At 40.4% G+C, this 19905-nt stretch overlaps 2 protein-coding genes across 2 annotated transcripts; one reads left to right on the top strand and one right to left on the bottom strand.

Annotated features, from left to right (window-relative positions):
• Positions 1-3: 3 nt before the first annotated feature.
• On the bottom strand, positions 4-6003 carry LOC129092103 (calpain-2 catalytic subunit-like). Its single transcript, XM_054599901.1, has 21 exons — positions 5743-6003; positions 5236-5305; positions 4860-4978; positions 4063-4196; positions 3781-3949; positions 3613-3696; positions 3437-3522; positions 3274-3348; positions 2940-3100; positions 2684-2853; positions 2578-2589; positions 2214-2425; positions 1978-2014; positions 1658-1723; positions 1508-1565; positions 1343-1407; positions 1139-1207; positions 959-1037; positions 384-500; positions 234-292; positions 4-148 (listed from the first exon to the last, which is right to left on the bottom strand). The coding sequence occupies exons 1-21, from the start codon at positions 5977-5979 to the stop codon at positions 125-127; spliced, it is 2103 nt and encodes a 700-aa protein (XP_054455876.1). The 5' UTR covers positions 5980-6003; the 3' UTR covers positions 4-124.
• A 3525-nt stretch (positions 6004-9528) lies between these two features.
• Positions 9529-19832, top strand: LOC129092325 (calpain-1 catalytic subunit-like). Its single transcript, XM_054600238.1, has 22 exons — positions 9529-9639; positions 11603-11849; positions 12392-12461; positions 12555-12673; positions 12771-12904; positions 14277-14445; positions 14588-14671; positions 14766-14851; positions 15284-15358; positions 15627-15787; positions 15897-16066; positions 16188-16199; positions 16635-16846; positions 16951-16990; positions 17108-17173; positions 17412-17469; positions 17979-18043; positions 18175-18243; positions 18324-18402; positions 18506-18619; positions 18706-18764; positions 18845-19832. Exons 2-22 carry the CDS (start codon positions 11604-11606, stop codon positions 18869-18871), a joined length of 2115 nt encoding a protein of 704 aa, XP_054456213.1. The 5' UTR covers positions 9529-9639; position 11603; the 3' UTR covers positions 18872-19832.
• The last annotated feature ends 73 nt before the right edge of the window (positions 19833-19905 follow it).

Genomic DNA, 19905 nt, shown 5'->3' with positions numbered 1-19905 from the left:
ATATGAAATGTATTTTTCATTGGATTTACTCAATTTGTGAAAATAAAAAAGTGAATGAAATAAATGTATAGTTAATCTTCCTGCAGTTTTCAAGAGAGGGTCCTTCTTTGTCTTGTCTCCAGAGTCAGTAGATCGCCAGGCACAGCCACTGTAGGTGGAAACAAAATTATACAAGGGTTTGTCTAAACTAGAAATGCTGACAAACGAGAAGCTTTTGTTATTATTTTACACACCTGCTGTATATCCAGCTCAATCTTCCCTGTGTCAGCTCTCTCCAATGCCTTAAACATTTCTGGTTGAGAGACAGAAATATAAATACAGGTTATGTGAACATGCCTACAGATTCATATGAGAAATACTTGTTGTGTTTGCTGAACACTTACTGAAGAGCATTTCCAGTTTAATGAGACAACCCACAAAACTGTCAAAGTCTATGGCATACTGAGCATCGGCGTAACGATTGACAATGGACTGCAGCACAGCAATGTTGACTTGGAAACCTGAGGAAGAGAAATAGCTGTCACTTATTATCATCTCCTGTTAGCATGTCAGATCAGTTTCTTAGAGGTGTATTATTTCTGATCCTGGCGAGGTATAATATTTACAAGGTGTCAGCAAGGTGATAATGGAAGAGTTTAGTTACACAGCCTCCCCCACTTGTTTTGTTCTTGCAGCAAAGGCAATTCAAATTAAATGTAGGTGCAGGGAGGGAGTCCTCTAACTGGCTTAACAAGTCTGCCAGACACACACACACGGACACGCTTATTAAGATTTTTATCAGGAAAGCAAATGAGAGTGTTAGTTTTGCATCAAAGCATATCAGAAGAAGTGAGGTCATAATAAAATGGGGATCATTTGGCTTTTGATTTCTACATGGCTGTCAAAATTTATAACCATGTTTCAGAGATATTTGATGGTTTTTAGTGTATGACATTCCTCACGTGATAACTTTTGTTACCTGCTTCATTGGCTGCGCATCTCATCTCGTGGGAGCTCATAGTGCCAGAGTTGTCCGTGTCAAACTTCTTGAAGATCTCCTATAGCAGGAACCAGGCAAGCATGTGTTTTGTTAACAGATACAGATCCTAATTCAAACACAGCCAACGCTCATTTCAAATCGCATAAATCAAAAATTTACCAAGTATTTCTGGATTTTGGTCCACAGCAAGTGGAACTCCATCAATCCCAACATGGCACTTTCATCTTTCTTAGGAATGTTAAGGTTTATAAAAATCTAATGCTTGTTTTTTCAATCTAATTTATCGTTAACATATTTCAATTACATAGTTATAATGCACCCAGACTCCCAAAGGGAGGACAATGCATTTCTTAAATAGGATACATCCAGCAGACTGACAATAAGGCGTCCTGTCTCAAGGTGGAAGCCATCTGTCTTGATATCAGACCCTGCAAGAAAGTGACAAAACATAGCTAGTTGCAACTCTTCAGTCAATGATAGTTAAAAAAAGGCCAAACTTGAATATATGTAAGAGTTTAATGTACTCACGGTGAGAAACAACGTTGTTCAAAATTTGAACCAGTTCAAAGACCGATACCTCCATGTCCTGTTTGAAAAATGCACATTATAACTTGTTTTTTACTTTATAATCCAGGTTTAGATTTCGTTTACTTTCAATTCTCGTGTTGCTCTACCTACATTGCCAGCAATCTGCTTGAAGAGCTGCTTGAATTGAGGATCCACATCACTCTCAGACACTTCCTCCTGTAAGAGGGGGACACAGATTAGACACACACTAATGCCAAATAGAAGCACCAGCTCTTCAAATTTTAGGCCTTTAATGATGACTGTAACACACGTATATTAAACTTTAAGCAATAAGCATTTAAAAAATAATTGTGACAAATGTCCTTCAATCTGAGTTCTAAAGTGGAATTAAAAGAATGTCTTAAAAACGTGACTAACCATTTCATATTGCATGCAAGAGCAGCTAATTATTATTCTGTGGCTTTTCTTACCTCCTCTATTGCCGCTTTAATGTCCACCTGCAGTGGACTGAAAAGACAGAAATGCATACCTTAAGCACACTCTTTTGGCTTGCAAGAAATTAACATTCACAGGAAGTTTTGGCTGAGTATGAAGAAGGAGCTGGCCTCTGAGCTTTGTCCACTAGATGGCTGTATAAGCGAAAGCTCTAATCGCTTCAATACACTATACATGTCAATCAGTCTGTATGTAACTGTGACACAGATACCTGGTTGCGGCCTGTTTCTCTGAGAACACCCTGAGAACAAAGCTGCCATTCTTGTGAGGCTGGAAGGTCGAGGGAACTATGGCATATTCTCCCGGAGGAAGTTGGAAGCGGTCGCAAACTTCCCGCACGTTGATGAAGCTGCTGCTCATAGCCACAGCTCTCTGCCGCAGCAGGACGTCCGGACCTAGGTGAACATTGCTGCAGCCTTTGTACTGGATATTAACAGGAGACATTTGTTTTTATTACTGGAACGTCACACAGCTACCCAGAAATTCACAATGCAATCAAGCAATACTCGTGATACACTTGAATCTATTTTGCAAGTAAGGGATCGAGGCTGGCACGTGACAGTACAAATACAGACCTGATCTGGGACCTGTAAAAAGGGAACAGACAGAAGAAGTATTTTAGAAAATCAGTCAAATACAGAGCTTTAATTTCATATAATATATCACATTATTCAGAGATACCTCATAAATTGCAAAGCCGATGGTTTCAGGGTTGCGGTCAAGCCTCTTGTGCCGTCGTCCATCCTTTTGCATCAGCCCCACCAGGAAGGTGCACCCATCCTTCCCATCCTGAGGATCATCATCCACATCCTCCAGACGCACCACAAACTGAGGGTTGGACGAGAATGTGGCTGGAACACACAAAAATGTGTAATCCTTTACATGAAGAAGTGTAACAGAAGTTGTAGCTCAAACATACCTATGGTTCGTCTTATACCTGGGTGATTGCGGCAGCCGCCAGCAGAGGATCCCACCCTCCACATCCCTTCAAACTGGTAGCTGTTCCAGTGGCCCACATCATCACTCATGAGCGTGTCTGGGGTCAGGTTACAGATCTCCAGCTTGTTGAACTGCTTGATGAAGTCTGAATAGGACATCCTGGGTAGAGAAGACTTTTCTCAACAAAGAACGTTGTGTCCATCACTTTTCCTGAGGCTGAGCAGTAATATTACTTTTGGTGTTATAGGAGATTAGCAATCCATACTCCAGCACCAACAAGAATATCTACAACACTATGTTTATTGACATTGAAATGAAATAAATGGATTTACCAGAATTCTCCATCTTCAGCCACATTGTTCAACTTTGATTTGTCCTCTTCACTGACGTGCTTCCATTCACTGGATCTAATTGGGATTTAACATGATTTTAGGTAAATCCTAGAAGTAAACAATGGTAGCTAATGGTTAATGGATTTAGAATTTAATTATTTACCCATCACTCCAAGGCCCAGTCCACTCCACCTGACCCCATGGGTTCCTGATGCGGACCAGCTGAACTGGTATGCCTTGAAAATGAACCTGGGAGAGAGAGCAACAACAGTGGGAAAAATTATTTGTATGCATTAAAAAAACAAAACGTATTGGTGACAGTTTAGATAAATCGTATACCTCCTCTGCACCAGTGACTGAGTATGCGTGTCCCTTGACAAGTTTGAGAGTTGTCACTGCCTCCGTCTCATAGGCACTGGTGATCTGAAAACACCAAGAACAAACACAGTGCTGTTGGTGAGTTTGCCTGCAGGCCAGCATGCAAAGCAATATGAAAATAAGACTTACATCTATAGAGCAACCCAGCAGTGAACCCAGGCTCAGAGCCTTCTGCATGATGTGGAAGAGCTTCGTTGGAGGTTTGTCTAAGGTGTATACTTCTGCAATCCCTCCTGTGAAGTCCTCAAAACCCTCAATCGTGTTTCCTCCTGACAGGGCCTCATAGCAGCCATGCACCCTGTCAGTGACAGAGGGATGTGGACAGATTCACCAAATATATATATATATTTATAGATTTTTACTGCATTAACATTTCGATGAAGCATCAAATATAAGAGGAACAATCCGTACTTGGCGTAGGCCTTCTCCAGCAGTGCGCTCCAAAACTCTGAGCCCTCCGCTGAGTGAACAAACAGGAGCTTTTCATCTCTGGTGGGTAAACGGTCATCGATCACCACATCCACCCAATCACCAAACTGCCAGAACTGAGAAAGAAAAAAATTCCCAATCAGTAAACTCAACTTCAAATACATTTACGACTCATGTAAGACAATTGTGCGATCCTTGGATTATCTTATTTTGTGCATTGTGTGTCACACCACATGCAATAACGACTTCAAAAATTGGTATCAAACACAAATGTAGATATTAACACAATTATTTTGTCATGAAGCACAGTGAAGCTGTTTGTTGTATTAGCTCAAATTTGCTGGATCTGTCTTTATGTATGCAGCTCTACTCAACTTTAAACCGGTGGTGTGCTGGAAGGACTATTACCTCATACATTCTTTCACATTTGGTAAAACATGTTTGTGGCATTGACTCATTTATTGTTGAATCAACTGACTGAAATTGACAAGAACATATTAACTTGTCTAGATATGAGTAACTGAGCGATTGAGATTCGACAATGTGAGTTGACATTTAGATGATTTCTGATTTTGGCACTAGATGGATCTTTGTATTTCGCTCCCAAATCAGTTCTTTAGTATTTTGGGTTGCCCTAAACCCGTGTGTAAGTTTTGCATTAGAAGGTCGGACACTGTAGGGAAAAAAAAGACAATGAAAGAAAGAACAAAAGGGAAAAGAAAGCAACAAAAACTGGAAGGGCTGAGTAATTGGTCATATGAGAAAGGCCTTTGTCTGACCTGGAAGTGAAATATCCCAGCATAACCCTCGGTGAAACTCTGTCCATGGGGCACCACGCGAGCCAGGATCCGCTGGTCAAGAGTCAGAGAGGCTATTGCAGCCAGAAGCCAGCAGTCACCTGCACATAAGGATAAACAGAGACGTGGTCTGAGATTGAGCAATATGTGGCATTTATTGCAGTGTAACAGTGCTGTAAACAGCATGTGGCAACAAACCACGCCAGTCATAACTCCCTCTTGCAAGCTTAATGGCAGAATGGGTAGAGGGTTTGGTCCGGGGATGTTTGTGGTTCCATTTTAAAAACAAAGCACCACATAATTTATTCATCCACCCATCTGTTCATTCTGTCATTCACCCTTCTTCTCCCTCACTTACCCAGAGCGCCTTGGCAAATGTCTGTCCTCGTCGCCCCATCATCAATGAACTTTGGTTTTGAGCACAGCTCCTATAAAGAGCACCAAACAATCACAACATTTTTAACATACATGAGCAGTTTTGAGAAACGTTTCTTTGGATTGTCCATTGTTACACTGCTTTGATCCAACACATTTGGGTAAATTATCTCCCAAAAAGTATTTAGTGCTAGTTTTTGATTTGATAGTACAGTATTTGAGGCATAAATTTAACCCTATGTGGCTTTTATGTGTTCTGGGAAAGTAACAAGTTACGGCTTCTGTTTGTTAATATAGTGTCTTCTACTTGTCATTCACAATTCTGGATTTAAAAAGATCAAACATTTGCAATTGAGTAAAATAAATACTTACAATACTCACTGCCACATCACTGTGAAGCTTATTATAATATTGAGCACAGTATAATATTTCAGTGTAAATAGTGGTACTTTTTTTCATTGCTGTATGCTTCTTCTCAGTGGCTTCTTACCGTTGGCCTTTTCCAAACAACGCCCCTGGTTTTGGATGAGTACGGTCCCAACTCTTTGTAACCCAGTGATTTATGCTCAGCTGGAAAGAGGTTGTCCTCAAACAGGCGTCCACGCTCCAGACACTGCTTGCGCAGAGTGTCATAATCCTGCTGGGAGAACTTCACTGCTTGCTGGTTAGTGCCGATGCCTTCTTCCCTCTGCTTCAGATGGGCCAGTCGACCTGCCGTGGATGTCATCCTCTCCTCTCAAGTGTATAAAGACTCCCTGGATGGTGATTCCCTCTTTGTGAGTTGAGTTGATTTGTGAGCTGACCTTCCACTAGCTGAGCACAATCCAGACGTGTCTTTGTCCCAGCCTCCTTTATAGCTCCACACAGGTGGGGGGAGGTTTGGCAGGAATTACCGACAGGGAGGGGCCTCCGATGGACAGGTGAGCTGGGAAAAACAGCCAGCAGCAACCCTAAGCAAATCAGCAACGAGATTGCTGTGGACACAGACCAAATACAAACAAGGACACGCCTAACGGCAACTTGAAGCTCCACTCTCATTGTCTCATCTTAATTTGGTGTGTGTGTGTGTGTGTGTGTGTGTGTGTGTGTGTGTGTGTGTGTGTGTGTGTGTGTGTGTGTGTGTGTGTGTGTGTGTGTGTGTGTGTGTGTGTGTGTGTGTGTGGTGTGTGTGTGTGTGTGTGTGTGGGGTGGGCAATGTCTTGTACTTATTGTCTGAACTTGCTGATGGGTACATACCAAAAGTAAATGACACAAACACTTAAATTTAGATTTGTTTGATAATAATTAGACATTCTGTTACGTTCGGTAATATCGCAGTGCTCAAAAAAAGAAAACAAAAAGGTTCAGATGTTATTGGAGAGGATTAAAGGTAGTGCATAGTTGTGAAAGGGAAGCTTAAACGCATGAAATGAAGCAAATGCCAAATTGAGCAAGAATAAGAACGGGATGTAAATGACATTGCAACATTGAGCCTGGGGGATTTCTTCCAGGTCCAGTCTGCTTTATGCTCTTATATCATCCTTATATCCTTATTCTGTACTTACATTATGCTGAATACAGCAAAGCTAAACCTTAGTCAAACAGTTCTCGGTCAGTGATCAGCCGGTTTAGTCTGGAGCTACACAGCTGTTTCAGCTGAATACAACACTGTTTGTTTTGTAAGCACTACATATAAAGGATATGCATAAAAGGAAGTGAATGGTAGTGAATCCGCCCTTGTTTAGATTACCTCAGAATGGGAAACAGAAAAGACAATTAGCTTAACTGTCGCTTAGAGAGGTCTCACGATACTGCAGAGCAGTGCTGGTGATGCAGAGTGGCTGCTTTTTATCCAGTTTGGAGGCAACGTGATGAGCTGCAGTGTGTGTTGCTGCTCAAGTTTAAGAAGATGGACACAAATAACACAACCAAAGCATTCTGGAGAAGAATCCTTCTGCAGACTATCCAGACTTTCTTCATTTCCGTGCTGAAATTGATTCTTTATTAGTCTTATTTCCAAGAGCCAACCTTCCACACCCAATGGACATAATGGAGTACCCTCTTAGATAACATTTCTGAGGTTTTACACACTGGAGGGAAGCTGGGGGAAGGGTGGGTCATAAACCACTGGACTCTGTTTGTACACGCTCTTGTTTGTGAACATTGACATGACACATGAGTGCCAATAATAACCCCTCAATTTTAAGTACAAATTCAACTCATAATGTAGGCCAAGCAGGGGGAAAAAAACCCAGTTCTTGTTGGTTTTCCTGGTTATTTATGTTTTGAGGCATATTGGAGACATACTGAACAACAACTGCTGGTAGTCAGTGAGTGATCAGCAATGAAAACATCAGTAACACTGTAATGAAAGCTTAGGATGAGTTGTGATGTTGTAATACCCATTTCAAATGTTCTCAGCAGTCCTTCTATCATGACTTATGGATGGTTATGTTTGCTTCACCATTGTTGTATTGTAATGCCAGTATTGATAGAGTGCATTATTACGGGCCTTATGTGGCATTAAAAATGATAAATTATGCATTTACAGTTGTTTTTAACCAGACATCGAATAGACATCGAATAGACATCACTCACTGTCATGAAGTCAAGATACCTGAATGCAACATTGCTTTGACTTTGTCATTTGCTACCTATTCTAGATAAATGGGCTACTTCATATTTAGCAAGGTTGAACTTGTTAATACTGCAAACTTGCTAGCATCACATACTGTGAGCAAAGAATTACAGAAGCAAGATCATGGCAGAAAATGGATTTATAAGAGAAACCCGGAAATTAGTTTGCAGTTTTGTACTACCGGTTCCATTGTCTTGAAGACAATGTTTTTCTTTTAATGTTTTTATTGATAGATGCCTGAAATACAGGCAGTGGTTGACACAATCTTAAGTGTCTTTATGTTTTCTTCTACGATATAAAATATGTCAGTAGATACCTTTTGTGGTTTTTGAAGCTTTTAGGTGTCTTAAAAAAGGTGTTTGCTAATAAGTGGCTAAATGAGACTTACCATCAACATGTCTAGTCCGTCTCCACAGCCTTGTTGTTTATACTCCCCCTCATACGAACGTTGTGTAGTTTTTTTATAGCCTAAAGTTAACTTTTAACTTTTGTTGATTGCATTCACTTTTCAAAAATCATAAAGGTGGTGTTCATTTGTGAAGTTTATCTTGCTGAATGTGTAAGCAGCATAAAGATTTGTTTGCCACAGAGCTTCTCAATAATCCTAAATCCAGTGGAAAACTCTCACTGGCTTTTTGTCAATGGAACGACTGACAGTAGGAGTGTTACTTTAATTTTGATTCAATAAACTCATACACTGACATTTGAAGAGTACCATTCATGCTCAACTCAACCTTTCAACAAATATCACAATTCAAATTCGCATTCATTTCTCAATATAGTTTATATGGAATGACACAAACTCCTGGCTGCATTATAATCAAACAAAGGATAGTAAAATCCGTAGCAATAGTTATCTCTCCTTGGGCGACCTTTGAGGTGACACTCAATAGTTTCAGGTTGCAAGAGGATTGACATTAAAATGGAATTTCGCTTTGTATCAGAAAGGAAGTCTGTTTCTGTTTATTAAATATATTTAACCTTAAATAATTACTTCTACTTTTATGAGCATTATAACTAAATTCCACTCAGTATAATCAAGAGAATATGTATTATTATAACATATTAACAGGAAGCATTCTGCCACTTCTTTGGATTGAAGTGGACTCTTTTTCTGATTGAATATTCCTTCGAGCAAAAGATTTTTGGTGTCCCATATGCATGTATACAATAAACAGACAATATACCGTATACATACAGTGCCATCACCACCGAGCCATGACATATCATAAAACAAAGAGCTATAATAACATCTTGCATATGATTTAAATCATTCAATATATTATTAATTAATGTATTTACTGCCAACGGACCAATATAATTGTTAAGCTTATAGCCTATTGATTGTTTTAGCTTTGTGAGTAACAGTGTTTATTATTGTATTGCTGTGTATGTATTTGTTTTAACTGGATTGAAGGCTATATGCAACAATATTATAAAAATCTGTTTGTAATTTCAGTCTAACTTTATTTTAACCCAATCTACCTCTTTTTTTAAGTTATTAAAGTTTTGGTGTGAACAGCATAGAGCTGATTTGATCCCCGCTCTCGTCAGCGCCTCTAGCGGCAGTGCGTGGTGGTGCAGGCCGGGTGAGCGCGGTGGCCCCTCCCCCTGTAGCGGCTGCTCTCTCCTGCAGTGTGTGCAGCGCAGAGGGGCTGGACCTGGACTTGCGCTCCAGGCTACCAAATCACTGTCCCCCTTTCCCAGATTTACACGATTATCACTATCCGACTCATATCGAAGGAGCCGAAAGTTGCCTTTAAAGCGGTGGTGAGTGCAGTCGTCTTCTTTACTTCCTTTCACTGAACGTGTTAATTAAGCCATTTACAGATTAACGGTGCCTCACGGTTTTATTGTAGTGTAGGACCACCGTGCGGTTTGTTTAAACTACACGTTGTAGCACTAAATGACAGCTGTGATATTCAGGCACACAGATTTAACTCAGCTATGACATCAAATGTATAATTAGTGTTATTGTGTTGTAAATAATTGAGACAGTCTGCAGGCCAGATCGCATAAAAAGACAGGCCTACTTGTACTACCGAACAGGTGCTGTAAACAATCTAAGCCTGCGTGACATGCTGTGGCTTTTTTTTCCTAGTGACAGGTCTATGAATTCACAAAGCAGCCAACATATGAGCAACATATTTCTGTCCGTTTTAGTGTAGAGGGGACGCCGGTGTTTTGACAGAGAGGCTGTTGGTTGTTTTAGGGCTTTTGTTGAGGTTGAAGTCCTATGGATGACATCATCATCACAGGAATGCATGGATCAGCTTTTCCCAAACGTGAAGAATAGAGATATCCTTTTGGTCATTAGCCAGCAGTAGTCTCTGTCTAGCAGTTAGACAGAGCAGAGGGACATTCCCGCAGTCTCTAAAGGCATGAGGGGCCTCCTGGTTGGGGGATTGGCCCTTTAAACAATGTCCTTAGCTGCAGAATTGTTCCACTTTTGCACAGCAACACAGCCTTTTTTTTTCTTTATATAAACTCAACTCATTACTCAACTCATTACTCAACCCCCCCCCCATGGATCTCCTGGTTGCTCACCACTGAAGCTCCATCCAAGTTTTCTCATCTTGCTTGACTGTTTACTGAACTGAGCTCATTAGGATTCCTTTTCGGTAGAGCAGAGTGATATAACAGATCATCCAATGTCCCAGTTTTTACTCTCACTGATTCAGACAGGGATGGCCTAGTGGAAACTTTAAACCTAACAGCAGGCATATTTGGTTCTTTTTAGCCCCTGCTTTCCTCACAAAGCTATTATGTCCCTCTTGAGCCGTGACTGGAAGTTGTGAAACTGTCCGGCATAGAAAAGCAAGTGCATTCAGTGAGGAGAAAGACACCCCCGCTGAGCGGTAAACACTAACGTCCATTAGGACTGCACAAGCTTCTGCAGTGCAATCCAAATTATTTGAATAAGAAATCACTTTATATTTACCAGTGCCAACACTTTAGTGAATGACCTTTCTCTCTCTTTCTTTTATGTCTCATTCTCTCCTCTCAGCCTGGCTACACAGACAAGGTATCATATTTCTAAGTGCTTTTGTTATTGTTATTTGCTGTGTTTAAGGTGGTGTCTCGTCTCACACACTCAAAAATATCTATTATTTCTCTGCTGGGCTTAAAATGATGTCGGCCTCTGACTAAAATTTCCATACAGTATTTAATATTTTTGTACATGACAATTATTAGTTGCAGGATTTGCCTTTTGCAGGGCCGTAGCCAGGACATTAGAAATACTGAGGTTATTATTTTGTATTTTTTCATTTTGTTTATTCTGTTAGAGCTAGGGTTGTTAATCTTGAAGAAATACAAGGAGTAAGCTACATAAAAAAAATTAGCCACCCGGGAAACCAAGCCCTTCAAGCCTTCCTCCAAATACTCTTCCCCCCCAAATTATCAATATGAACCTCAACATATTATAAAGAATGTAGCACGGCTTTTGTTAGCACCCACAGCTGTCAAGCTAGCAGCTGGAGAAAGACTACAGAGACGAGCAATGAGTGAACAGTCACTGTCAAGAAAAACAATTATTGGGGAAAATTCATTATTGAAATTCATTATTCATTTTTTTGTTGGCCTTTTTTTCTTTTTTTTTTTTTACACACGCTCCCACACCTGATTGCTGTGCTGTAACGGTTAGACAAGAGTGTGCTGCCGATTAGCTCCCTGCTATTTATAGACAGTGTTGTGCATACTCACACAGCCCCATATTTTTATCTCACACCAGCATGTATCCGACCGGAGGGATCTCTGCAACCATACAGGCCAACAGGCTACGAGCTGAAGGCATGGGCTCCAAGGACCAGGCGGTGCCCTTCTCCAACCAGGACTACGAGGCACTGAAGCAGGAATGTTTGGAGTCCGGCGGCCTGTTTGAAGACCCCTATTTCCCCGCTGAGCCTCCATCCCTGGGCTTCAAGGAGCTCGCCCCCTATTCCTCCAAAACTAAGGATGTGGAGTGGATGAGGCCCCCGGTGAGTAGTGACTACAAATGCATAAAACTGATAGTAGGACACAAGATAACAAATGTACTTTTTCAACACCCACATACAGATAATAATATGTTTTTATGACACAGCTTCTAGACCAAAAGCTGGATATTAAGTGTAAATACCTCACCCATCATTCTTTAGATTGCTGCCTATGTTACATTTCTTAACAACAAGTATGTGGTTCTTACTGTCAGAGAAACATATCATATAAACAGACATATCCTATGACATTGTGTTATTTCATATCTGCAAACTCAGACAGAAAAGGACAAGTAGGGACAGGAAGCTCTCAGACCACTGCAGCTGTTGGCATTACATAGCATTCCCTGACCACTCCCTCGCTCCTGACATTTCTTTATAGTGCTTCATCGAGACCCAGGAAGTTGACGTGTCTATGCAAATATAGCAATGGTTTGAAAGATGTGTCGCCTTTTAAAGTAGATCGTGGAACGTGTTGACTAGTCTGAATGCTGAGAATTTGATGTATTTGCTTGTCTTCACCCAACCATGTCATTTCTCCATAGGAACTGACAGACGATCCTCAGTTCATTGTGGGTGGTGCCACGAGAACAGACATCTGTCAGGGAGCGCTGGGTGAGCCCTCATTGTTGTTTATTTTGAATCTGCCCTGAAAAAACAGACAGAATTAGATAAAGATTGCAAAATGCTTCCTCCCCTCACTTGCAGGCGACTGCTGGCTCTTAGCAGCCATCGGCTCTCTCACCCTGAATGAGAGGCTTCTTCATCGGGTTGTCCCTCATGGCCAGTCCTTCCAAGATGACTATGCTGGAATCTTCCACTTCCAGGTACTTCAATATCATCTTCCACGCACTGCACTTTCTATCAAGTGTAAGGCAAGCAGTTCAGATTGATGGAGTTGTTGATTATTGCTCTGTGTTGCAGTTCTGGCAGTTCGGCGAATGGGTAGATGTTGTGATAGATGACAGACTGCCTGTCAAAGGCGGTGAGCTCATGTTTGTCCATTCTGCTGAGGGCAATGAATTCTGGAGTGCTCTCCTGGAGAAGGCGTATGCCAAGTAGGTTTTATAAGATTCTGCCCAGTTATTACAGTTTTTCACAAACGGCTTTCTCAAAACTGCACACACAAAACTGAAAACCTCACACACAAAATGCTAAACCTGACACTCCCTTTGCAAGATGACTCTTTGCCATCAAATCTCTTAACTGTTCACAAAATGGAACTTGTGTTTTCATTTGGTACACACAGCCATATTTTCAAATGACACACACATACCATCCATTGAGTACACACAACTAAGCATTTGCTGCACACTACCAAGCATTTACAGCACACTGAAGTGCAAAATTGAAAACACAATCATAGAAATGGAACACACCATATGAATGACAATGACTCTGGAGAATGAGCCATTTCTCCTTTTGTAAAATGTCTCAGTGTAGGCCTACTTTTTTCATAGTCAAACATAAAACAGCACACAAATATGCAGCGGCTGAGATTTGGTTGGACCCTCTGGCCAGCCTCCCTCATGCTCAAACCATGGTTGAGCACATGGTCTACCACAGTGGCCCGAATCTCATTAGAGATGACCGTTCTCCTCCTCCTTCTTCTCCTTGTCCTTCTCCTCCTCTTCCTCCTCCTTGTCCTCCTTCTTGTCCTCCTCTTCCTCCTCCTTGTCCTCCTCCTCCTCTTCCTTGTCCTCCTCTTCCTCCCCCTTCTTGTCCTCCTCTTCCTCCTCCTTGTCCTCCTCCTCCTCCTTGTCCTCCTCTTCCTCCTCTTCCTCTCCCTCCTCCTTCTTGTCCTCCTCTTCCTCCTCCTTGTCCTCCTCTTCCTCCTTGTCCTCCTCCTCCTCCTACTCTCCCTCCTCTTCCTTCTCTCTGTCCTCCTACTCCTCTACCTCCTACTCCTCCTCCCCCTTGCCCCCTCCTTCTTGTCCTCCTCTTCCTCCTCCTCCTCTCACTCTTACCCCTCTCCTTCTCTGGTTGTCGATCTCTTCAAAGTTCTCCATTGTTCACCAAACAAAACAGAGGCTCAAGGCACTTTTATGCTGCAGTCCTGATTGCAAATTGCTCAACAGACCTGAATGTTTAGAGATTTTAATATTTGTGTGTTGTAGGTTGATGCTTTGAGATTTTACTTGAGAAGTGTGTGCAACAACTGAACATTGTGTGTAGTGTTTTGACAACAAGGTGATGTGTAATTGACATCAGAGTGTAAAGAAGGAAAGTCAGAGTCTAATGCAGATAAGGGAGTGTGAAGTAGTGCCAAATTGGGTCGAGCGATTGGTACATGAAGTGAAGGTTGTGTGAAATTGTGCCGAATTTTCGCTTTTTGTGTGTTAACAACTGAGAAAAACTGTAAATTAGTCAGTATGAGTGTATGTAGTAGGAGGTTGTAAATCCCAAGTGTGTTTTTTACTGTGGCTGCAGGCTGAGTGGCTCCTATGAGGCTCTCTCCGGAGGAAGCACCACCGAAGGGTTCGAGGACTTCACAGGTGGTGTGTCTGAGATGTACGAGCTCCGCAGTGCTCCCAAAGATCTGCACAGGATAATTGGCAAAGCCCTGGAGAGAGGCTCTCTGCTGGGCTGCTCCATCGATGTAAGTGCTGAACACGTTGGCACACCACCAAGACACGTGGATCGATGTTGCACCATCTTGAGAAAGCCATTAACATTAAAAGCATTTATATTTATTTCTGTCTGCCAGTCAATGCAGTTATCATGTTTTCCTATTATTACAGATCACAAGTGCCTTCGACATGGAGGCTGTTACATTCAAGAAGCTTGTGAAAGGCCACGCCTATTCAGTCACTGGACTGAAGGAGGTCTGTCCGTGTATGACTATGCTGTCTTTATTCGGTTACTATTACAAATAATATGAATGGTCCTTAGTTTACCATCACACTGCTTATTATCTAGGTTGATTTCCGCGGCAACATGGAACGCCTCATCAGAATCCGTAACCCTTGGGGTCAGGTGGAGTGGACTGGTGCCTGGAGTGACAAGTGAGTTAATAATAATAATGAATAATAATAATAATCTTTATTTATCTAGTACATTTCATACATATTATGTAGCTCAAAGTGCTGCACATAAAAAAAAATTAAATAGAATAAAAGAAATGAAAACATTTTTATTACAATTAAAAAATTCAACAGATGAATAAAGACTAGAAAACATTTCACGTTTAAAATGACAAATAATTAAAAAAAATGTATGGACATAAAATTGTTTGAATACATTTAAGATCATGTGAAAGACAGATGGGACTATGTGGAGCGCACATAAAGTGCTGTTAAAAAATAATGATACATGTCTGTGTGTACTAAGTATTTTTCCATCCCTATTTTTGTTTGGTCAATGTCTTCTTTTGTGAGTGTTAAAACTCTTTTCTAAATGTTTATTCCGTTTATTTGTCTTGTTGTGTGTGTGTGTAGTTCTCCTGAATGGGATGAGATTGACCCGTCTGAACAAGAGGACCTGCACCTGAAGATGGAAGACGGGGAGTTTTGGTAAGATCTCCCATCTGCTGTATTACTGTGTATCAATTGTATGTACTTTAAAGGGCTAGTTTGACATTTTGGGATATACATCTGTTGACTTTCTTGCAGAGAGTTACATGAAAAGATTGATACCACTCATAGACACAAGAGTGGTATCAATAGTCTCACATAACTCTCAGCAAGAAAGCGAATTAGAGTATATCTCAAAATGTCAAATGATTCTTCTAAAAGGTTAGATTCAGGTTTCTGACCCTAAACTCCTATTTCAACTTTCCAGGATGTCCTTCAGTGAATTCAAGAGGCAGTTTTCTCGGCTAGAGATCTGTAACTTGACTGCTGACGCTCTGAGTGAGGACAGTCTCAGCCACTGGAACACCATGAAGTTCTACGGCGCTTGGAGGAGAGGCAGCACCGCTGGAGGCTGTAGGAACCATCCCAGTGAGTCCCGACAGTGTGGTCACAGAGAAAAAATACCTTTCAAGTACACACTGAAATAGATTAGACATAGACAATGAAACAGTCTAACACAAGTGTCCCATCTGTGTAGACACGTTTTGGATCAACCCTCAATACAAGATCACGTTGATGGAGGAGGATGATGACCCAGAGGATGATGAGGTGGCGTGCAGTTTTTTAGTAGCTCTCATGCAGAAGGACCGCCGCAGATATCGGCGCCAGGGTCAGGACATGCACACTATTGGCTTTGCTCTTTATGAGGTGAGAATACAGATGGAAAGTCAGTAATGTCACTTTGCCCTTTTCATAGTTACAGTACATTACATTACTATTACACGTTTTTTGTCAGCTCTTTAATGTTTTCTCCCTTTCTTTTGTGCAGATTCCAGAAGAGGTAGGCAGAGCATCAACTACAAAAAATAAATTTGATTGTAACAACACTGGTGATCTTCAGCCATTTCACTATGGATGATGTATATTTTACAGCACTGCTGATCATGTTAGTTTTCAAAAGAATTTCCCTTACTTCCAGTTAACCATTGTCTCTGCGCATTGTGTTCATCACATAAATTCAGTTTATGAAAATCATACATTTGCATCATGATTGAGATATTCATTCTATATCAAAAAATGTAAAACTTTGTATTTTATTTGCATCCCATATGAAAGTTAGTTTTCATTGTAATGGAGGTAGAAGTTCAGAAATAAATACTGTGTTATGCTTTGTGAACTGGTTGGCAGTAGTGTAAAGTATACATGATTTCAATTAAATGGACCTAAATACACGCACATGCATCTCAACCCATGTATTGTTTCCTAATGCCGTTAGTACAGAGGCTGCCAGAATGTCCATTTGAAGAAAGATTTCTTCTTGAAGCATTCATCGTGCGCTCGCTCTGAGACCTTCATCAACCTGCGAGAGGTGAGCACGCGGCTTCGTCTGCCTCCTGGAGAGTACCTCGTCGTCCCCTCCACCTTTGAGCCCAGTCAGGAGGCGGACTTTGTCCTCAGAGTATTCACTGAGAAGCAATCAGAAACAGAGTATGTGTTGTTTTTTTCTTTTGCATGTGATATTAATGTCAATTTAAGTATTTGTAATATGTAGAAATTTAAATCTCATGCTAATATGTTTTTGTCCATTGCAGAGAACTGGATGATGAAATCTCTGCCGATTTAGGGGATGATGTACGTATCAGTGAGACATTAAAATGAATATGTTACATACCATTCTCTATGAATAGTAGGAAATAACTAAGATCCTGATCATAAACTAATGCCTTCTATATTTGTGGTTTCCTACAGGATGAAATTACCGAAGACGACATTGATGACTCTTTTAAGTCCATGTTCGCCCAGCTAGCAGGAGAGGTAAGTCTGAAAAACAGATCTGACTTGTACTTGTTAACACTACTCAAATTATATATATATATATATAATAATAATATATATAATAATGTTGGTAGTGGTAATTATGGTATTATAGTGGTATTATTTGTGGTATTTTAGATAACATCTAAAGCTTTAAAGATCCAAAATGGTATCAGTCTTGTTATGGTGAGTAAATCAAGTCATTCTTTCTCTTCTCTTGTCCTCTGTGCTTTTTCAGGACATGGAGATTTCTATTCACGAGCTTCGGACCATTCTAAACCGAGTCATCTCCAGGCGTGAGTTGTCTGTTTATTCATAGCTACTGGAACATGTACATATTAGTAATACATCTTACATCTTACGGTATTAGATTCTGATGTAGAGTATTAACAAAGGACGGTTAACTAATTTTAGTTTACGGGCTATATTCAGCCCAATTTGATCTCAAATGGGCCGGACCGGTAAAATTGTTGCATAAAAACATATACAACAACACCTCCAAATGTTTCTCTTTCTCTTAGTGTAAAACAGTAAAAGTACATTCTGACAACGTTCACAATTAATTAACAATTAATTTGGAAACAGATGAAGAACAGCCTGAGATTCCCGTTGATCTCTTGTCTATGACTAAAAACAGAGGAAAACAGTGGGAAAATGAGTGGCAGGGCATTTTTTTGAAAAATTGGAATTAATGACTTCTCTGCAAATGTTAAACTTTACAAAGTCATCCAGTGGGCAGGATTTGACCCTTTGGCCAGACAATTCTTAACCAGACTTTTTCAGATGAGTGTTTCTTCTATTTCAGACAAAGATCTGAAGACTGATGGCTTCAGTGTGGACTCATGCAGGACCATGGTCAACCTGATGGACGTATCCTCTTGAGTTAACAGCAGGAATGGATCAAAAACCTTGTTAAATTAATTTCATCAGAAACAAAAAAAATGATGCATTTACCATGCTTGTTTGTATGTGGTTTCACCCCTTGACATCGTGTTAAACAGAAAGATGGTAGTGCCCGTTTAGGGCTGGTGGAGTTCCAGATCCTCTGGAATAAAATCCGAAAGTGGTTGGTAAATAACAACGCCAAAGGAACAGTATTCAAACTTAAATTCTCTACATTTCTATTTACATTTTTGTCTCTGTCTTCCAGGTCATTTTTAGAGATTTTGACCTTGACAAGTCAGGGGCCATGAGCTCATATGAGATGCGTCTTGCAGTGGAGGCAGCAGGTATAATGCTCTTAATGATCATTTCCACAATTATTTGCTGTACACACACTCACAGATGATGAAGTGTAACATTTTATTTTATTTCAAATACCTTCCTGTGTAGGTTTTAAACTGAATAACCGACTGAACCAGATTCTGGTAGCCCGGTACGCAGAGAACGAGATGGTTGACTTTGACAACTTCATCTGCTGCTTGGTCAAGCTTGAAGCCATGTTTAGTGAGTATTAATGTAATAGATGCTATTCTAAATGTATACTGTGTGTTTGCAGACTAGTAAAAGTATTAATTGTGAAACTTTAACAGGGTCTTTCCAGCAGTTTGACACGGAGGGATCAGGAGAGGCTGAAATGAATGTCACACAGGTGAGTTCTGTTTAAAAGCAAAATCTCAATACATTTTGTCAGTATTTCTGTTCATCTAATTGTATTTCTTGTATTGCCAGTGGCTTTACCTGACAATGTGTGGTTGAAGAGGGCCTTCTTCACTGGATAGAGATATAGAGTAAAGGCACAGTGGCTGCAGATTGCGAAGAACCCTGAGAACTGATGATCCATCAACCTTAGCGACATTTAACACATCCCACCTCAGCGTACGTAAAATATAAAAATAGCTGTATAACGGTAACCAAAGTAAAATCAAGCCAAGTGTCTCCAGGAAAATGTTTAGAAACTATGCAAACCTGCAGTAGGAAGCAGTCAGTGTGCCACATAGATCTGTCATCTCTGTAAAAACAGCATGTCTCTGACTCTATGCATGACACAAATCACTAGCTGTAATGTGCATTGTTGCAAGTTGATTTAGCATTTCTGCATTTTAGTCTTGCTGTCTGTTTTATTGTCAGCTGATTTACTAACAATAATTTCACTGTCCTCATTATTTCAAACTCTCACTAAATGCGGTTTTGCTAAGGAACACAGAAGTAGAAATCTGAAGAAGCCAGTTACTGTAGTGTTGCTTTAACATGTGAAGTCCTAGTTTCTCTGCACTCATGTTTCAATTTTGTCCTGATTTTAGAGCAGAGATTAACAAGAAATGATAGCCTTAGTGTTGAGTTGGTAGTTCCATTATTCGACCTGTAGATGGCAGTACAGAACTAATGTAACGTTTAGCCTGTTAATATATTACACAAATATTTTTCTTTAGTTGAGGTTGAATTTAAGCACCTGAACTTTTTCAGTTTTATTTGATTGTTTTTATTTTTGCACTGAGTATTTAGTTTAAAGGAAGATGCTACTGAAGTTGCCTAACATTTGTGGGAAAAAAATTGTTTTTTTTCAGTCCACTCAAATTACATTTACAGGGATCACATGATACTTAATGCCTTAGACATAACACACTGATGTTATAAACAGCTATTAACTTTACGCCAGTCATGTGTTTTGTGTAGTGAATGTATGTTGTGCCTTCAATAAAATACACCCTTAATGGTTCATACAGTCTGTTTGTTCATTGTATTCATGATAACATGCGTTTGACCCACATGTTGCTGCTCAAACTTCCCCA

The sequence above is a fragment of the Anoplopoma fimbria genome, chromosome 6 (assembly GCF_027596085.1).
Source record: "Anoplopoma fimbria isolate UVic2021 breed Golden Eagle Sablefish chromosome 6, Afim_UVic_2022, whole genome shotgun sequence".
Classification (NCBI taxonomy): domain Eukaryota; kingdom Metazoa; phylum Chordata; class Actinopteri; order Perciformes; family Anoplopomatidae; genus Anoplopoma; species Anoplopoma fimbria.
This window is presented reverse-complemented; position numbering and strand designations above follow the sequence as displayed.

What these genes read in the sequence shown, in the direction of transcription:
- LOC129092103 (XM_054599901.1), bottom strand. Translation starts at nt 5,979, where the DNA reads ATGACATCCACGGCAGGTCGACTGGCCCATCTGAAGCAGAGGGAAGAA. An exon ending in TAAACTGGAAATGCTCTTCA is followed by an intron (nt 293 to 383) that starts GTAAGTGTTCAG and finishes TCTCTCAACCAG; the next exon opens with AAATGTTTAAGGCATTGGAG. An exon ending in TTGAGCTGGATATACAGCAG is followed by an intron (nt 149 to 233) that starts GTGTGTAAAATA and finishes TTCCACCTACAG; the next exon opens with TGGCTGTGCCTGGCGATCTA.
- LOC129092325 (XM_054600238.1), top strand. Translation starts at nt 11,604, where the DNA reads ATGTATCCGACCGGAGGGATCTCTGCAACCATACAGGCCAACAGGCTA. An exon ending in CAGTCACTGGACTGAAGGAG is followed by an intron (nt 14,672 to 14,765) that starts GTCTGTCCGTGT and finishes CTTATTATCTAG; the next exon opens with GTTGATTTCCGCGGCAACAT. An exon ending in TCTTGCAGTGGAGGCAGCAG is followed by an intron (nt 18,403 to 18,505) that starts GTATAATGCTCT and finishes CTTCCTGTGTAG; the next exon opens with GTTTTAAACTGAATAACCGA.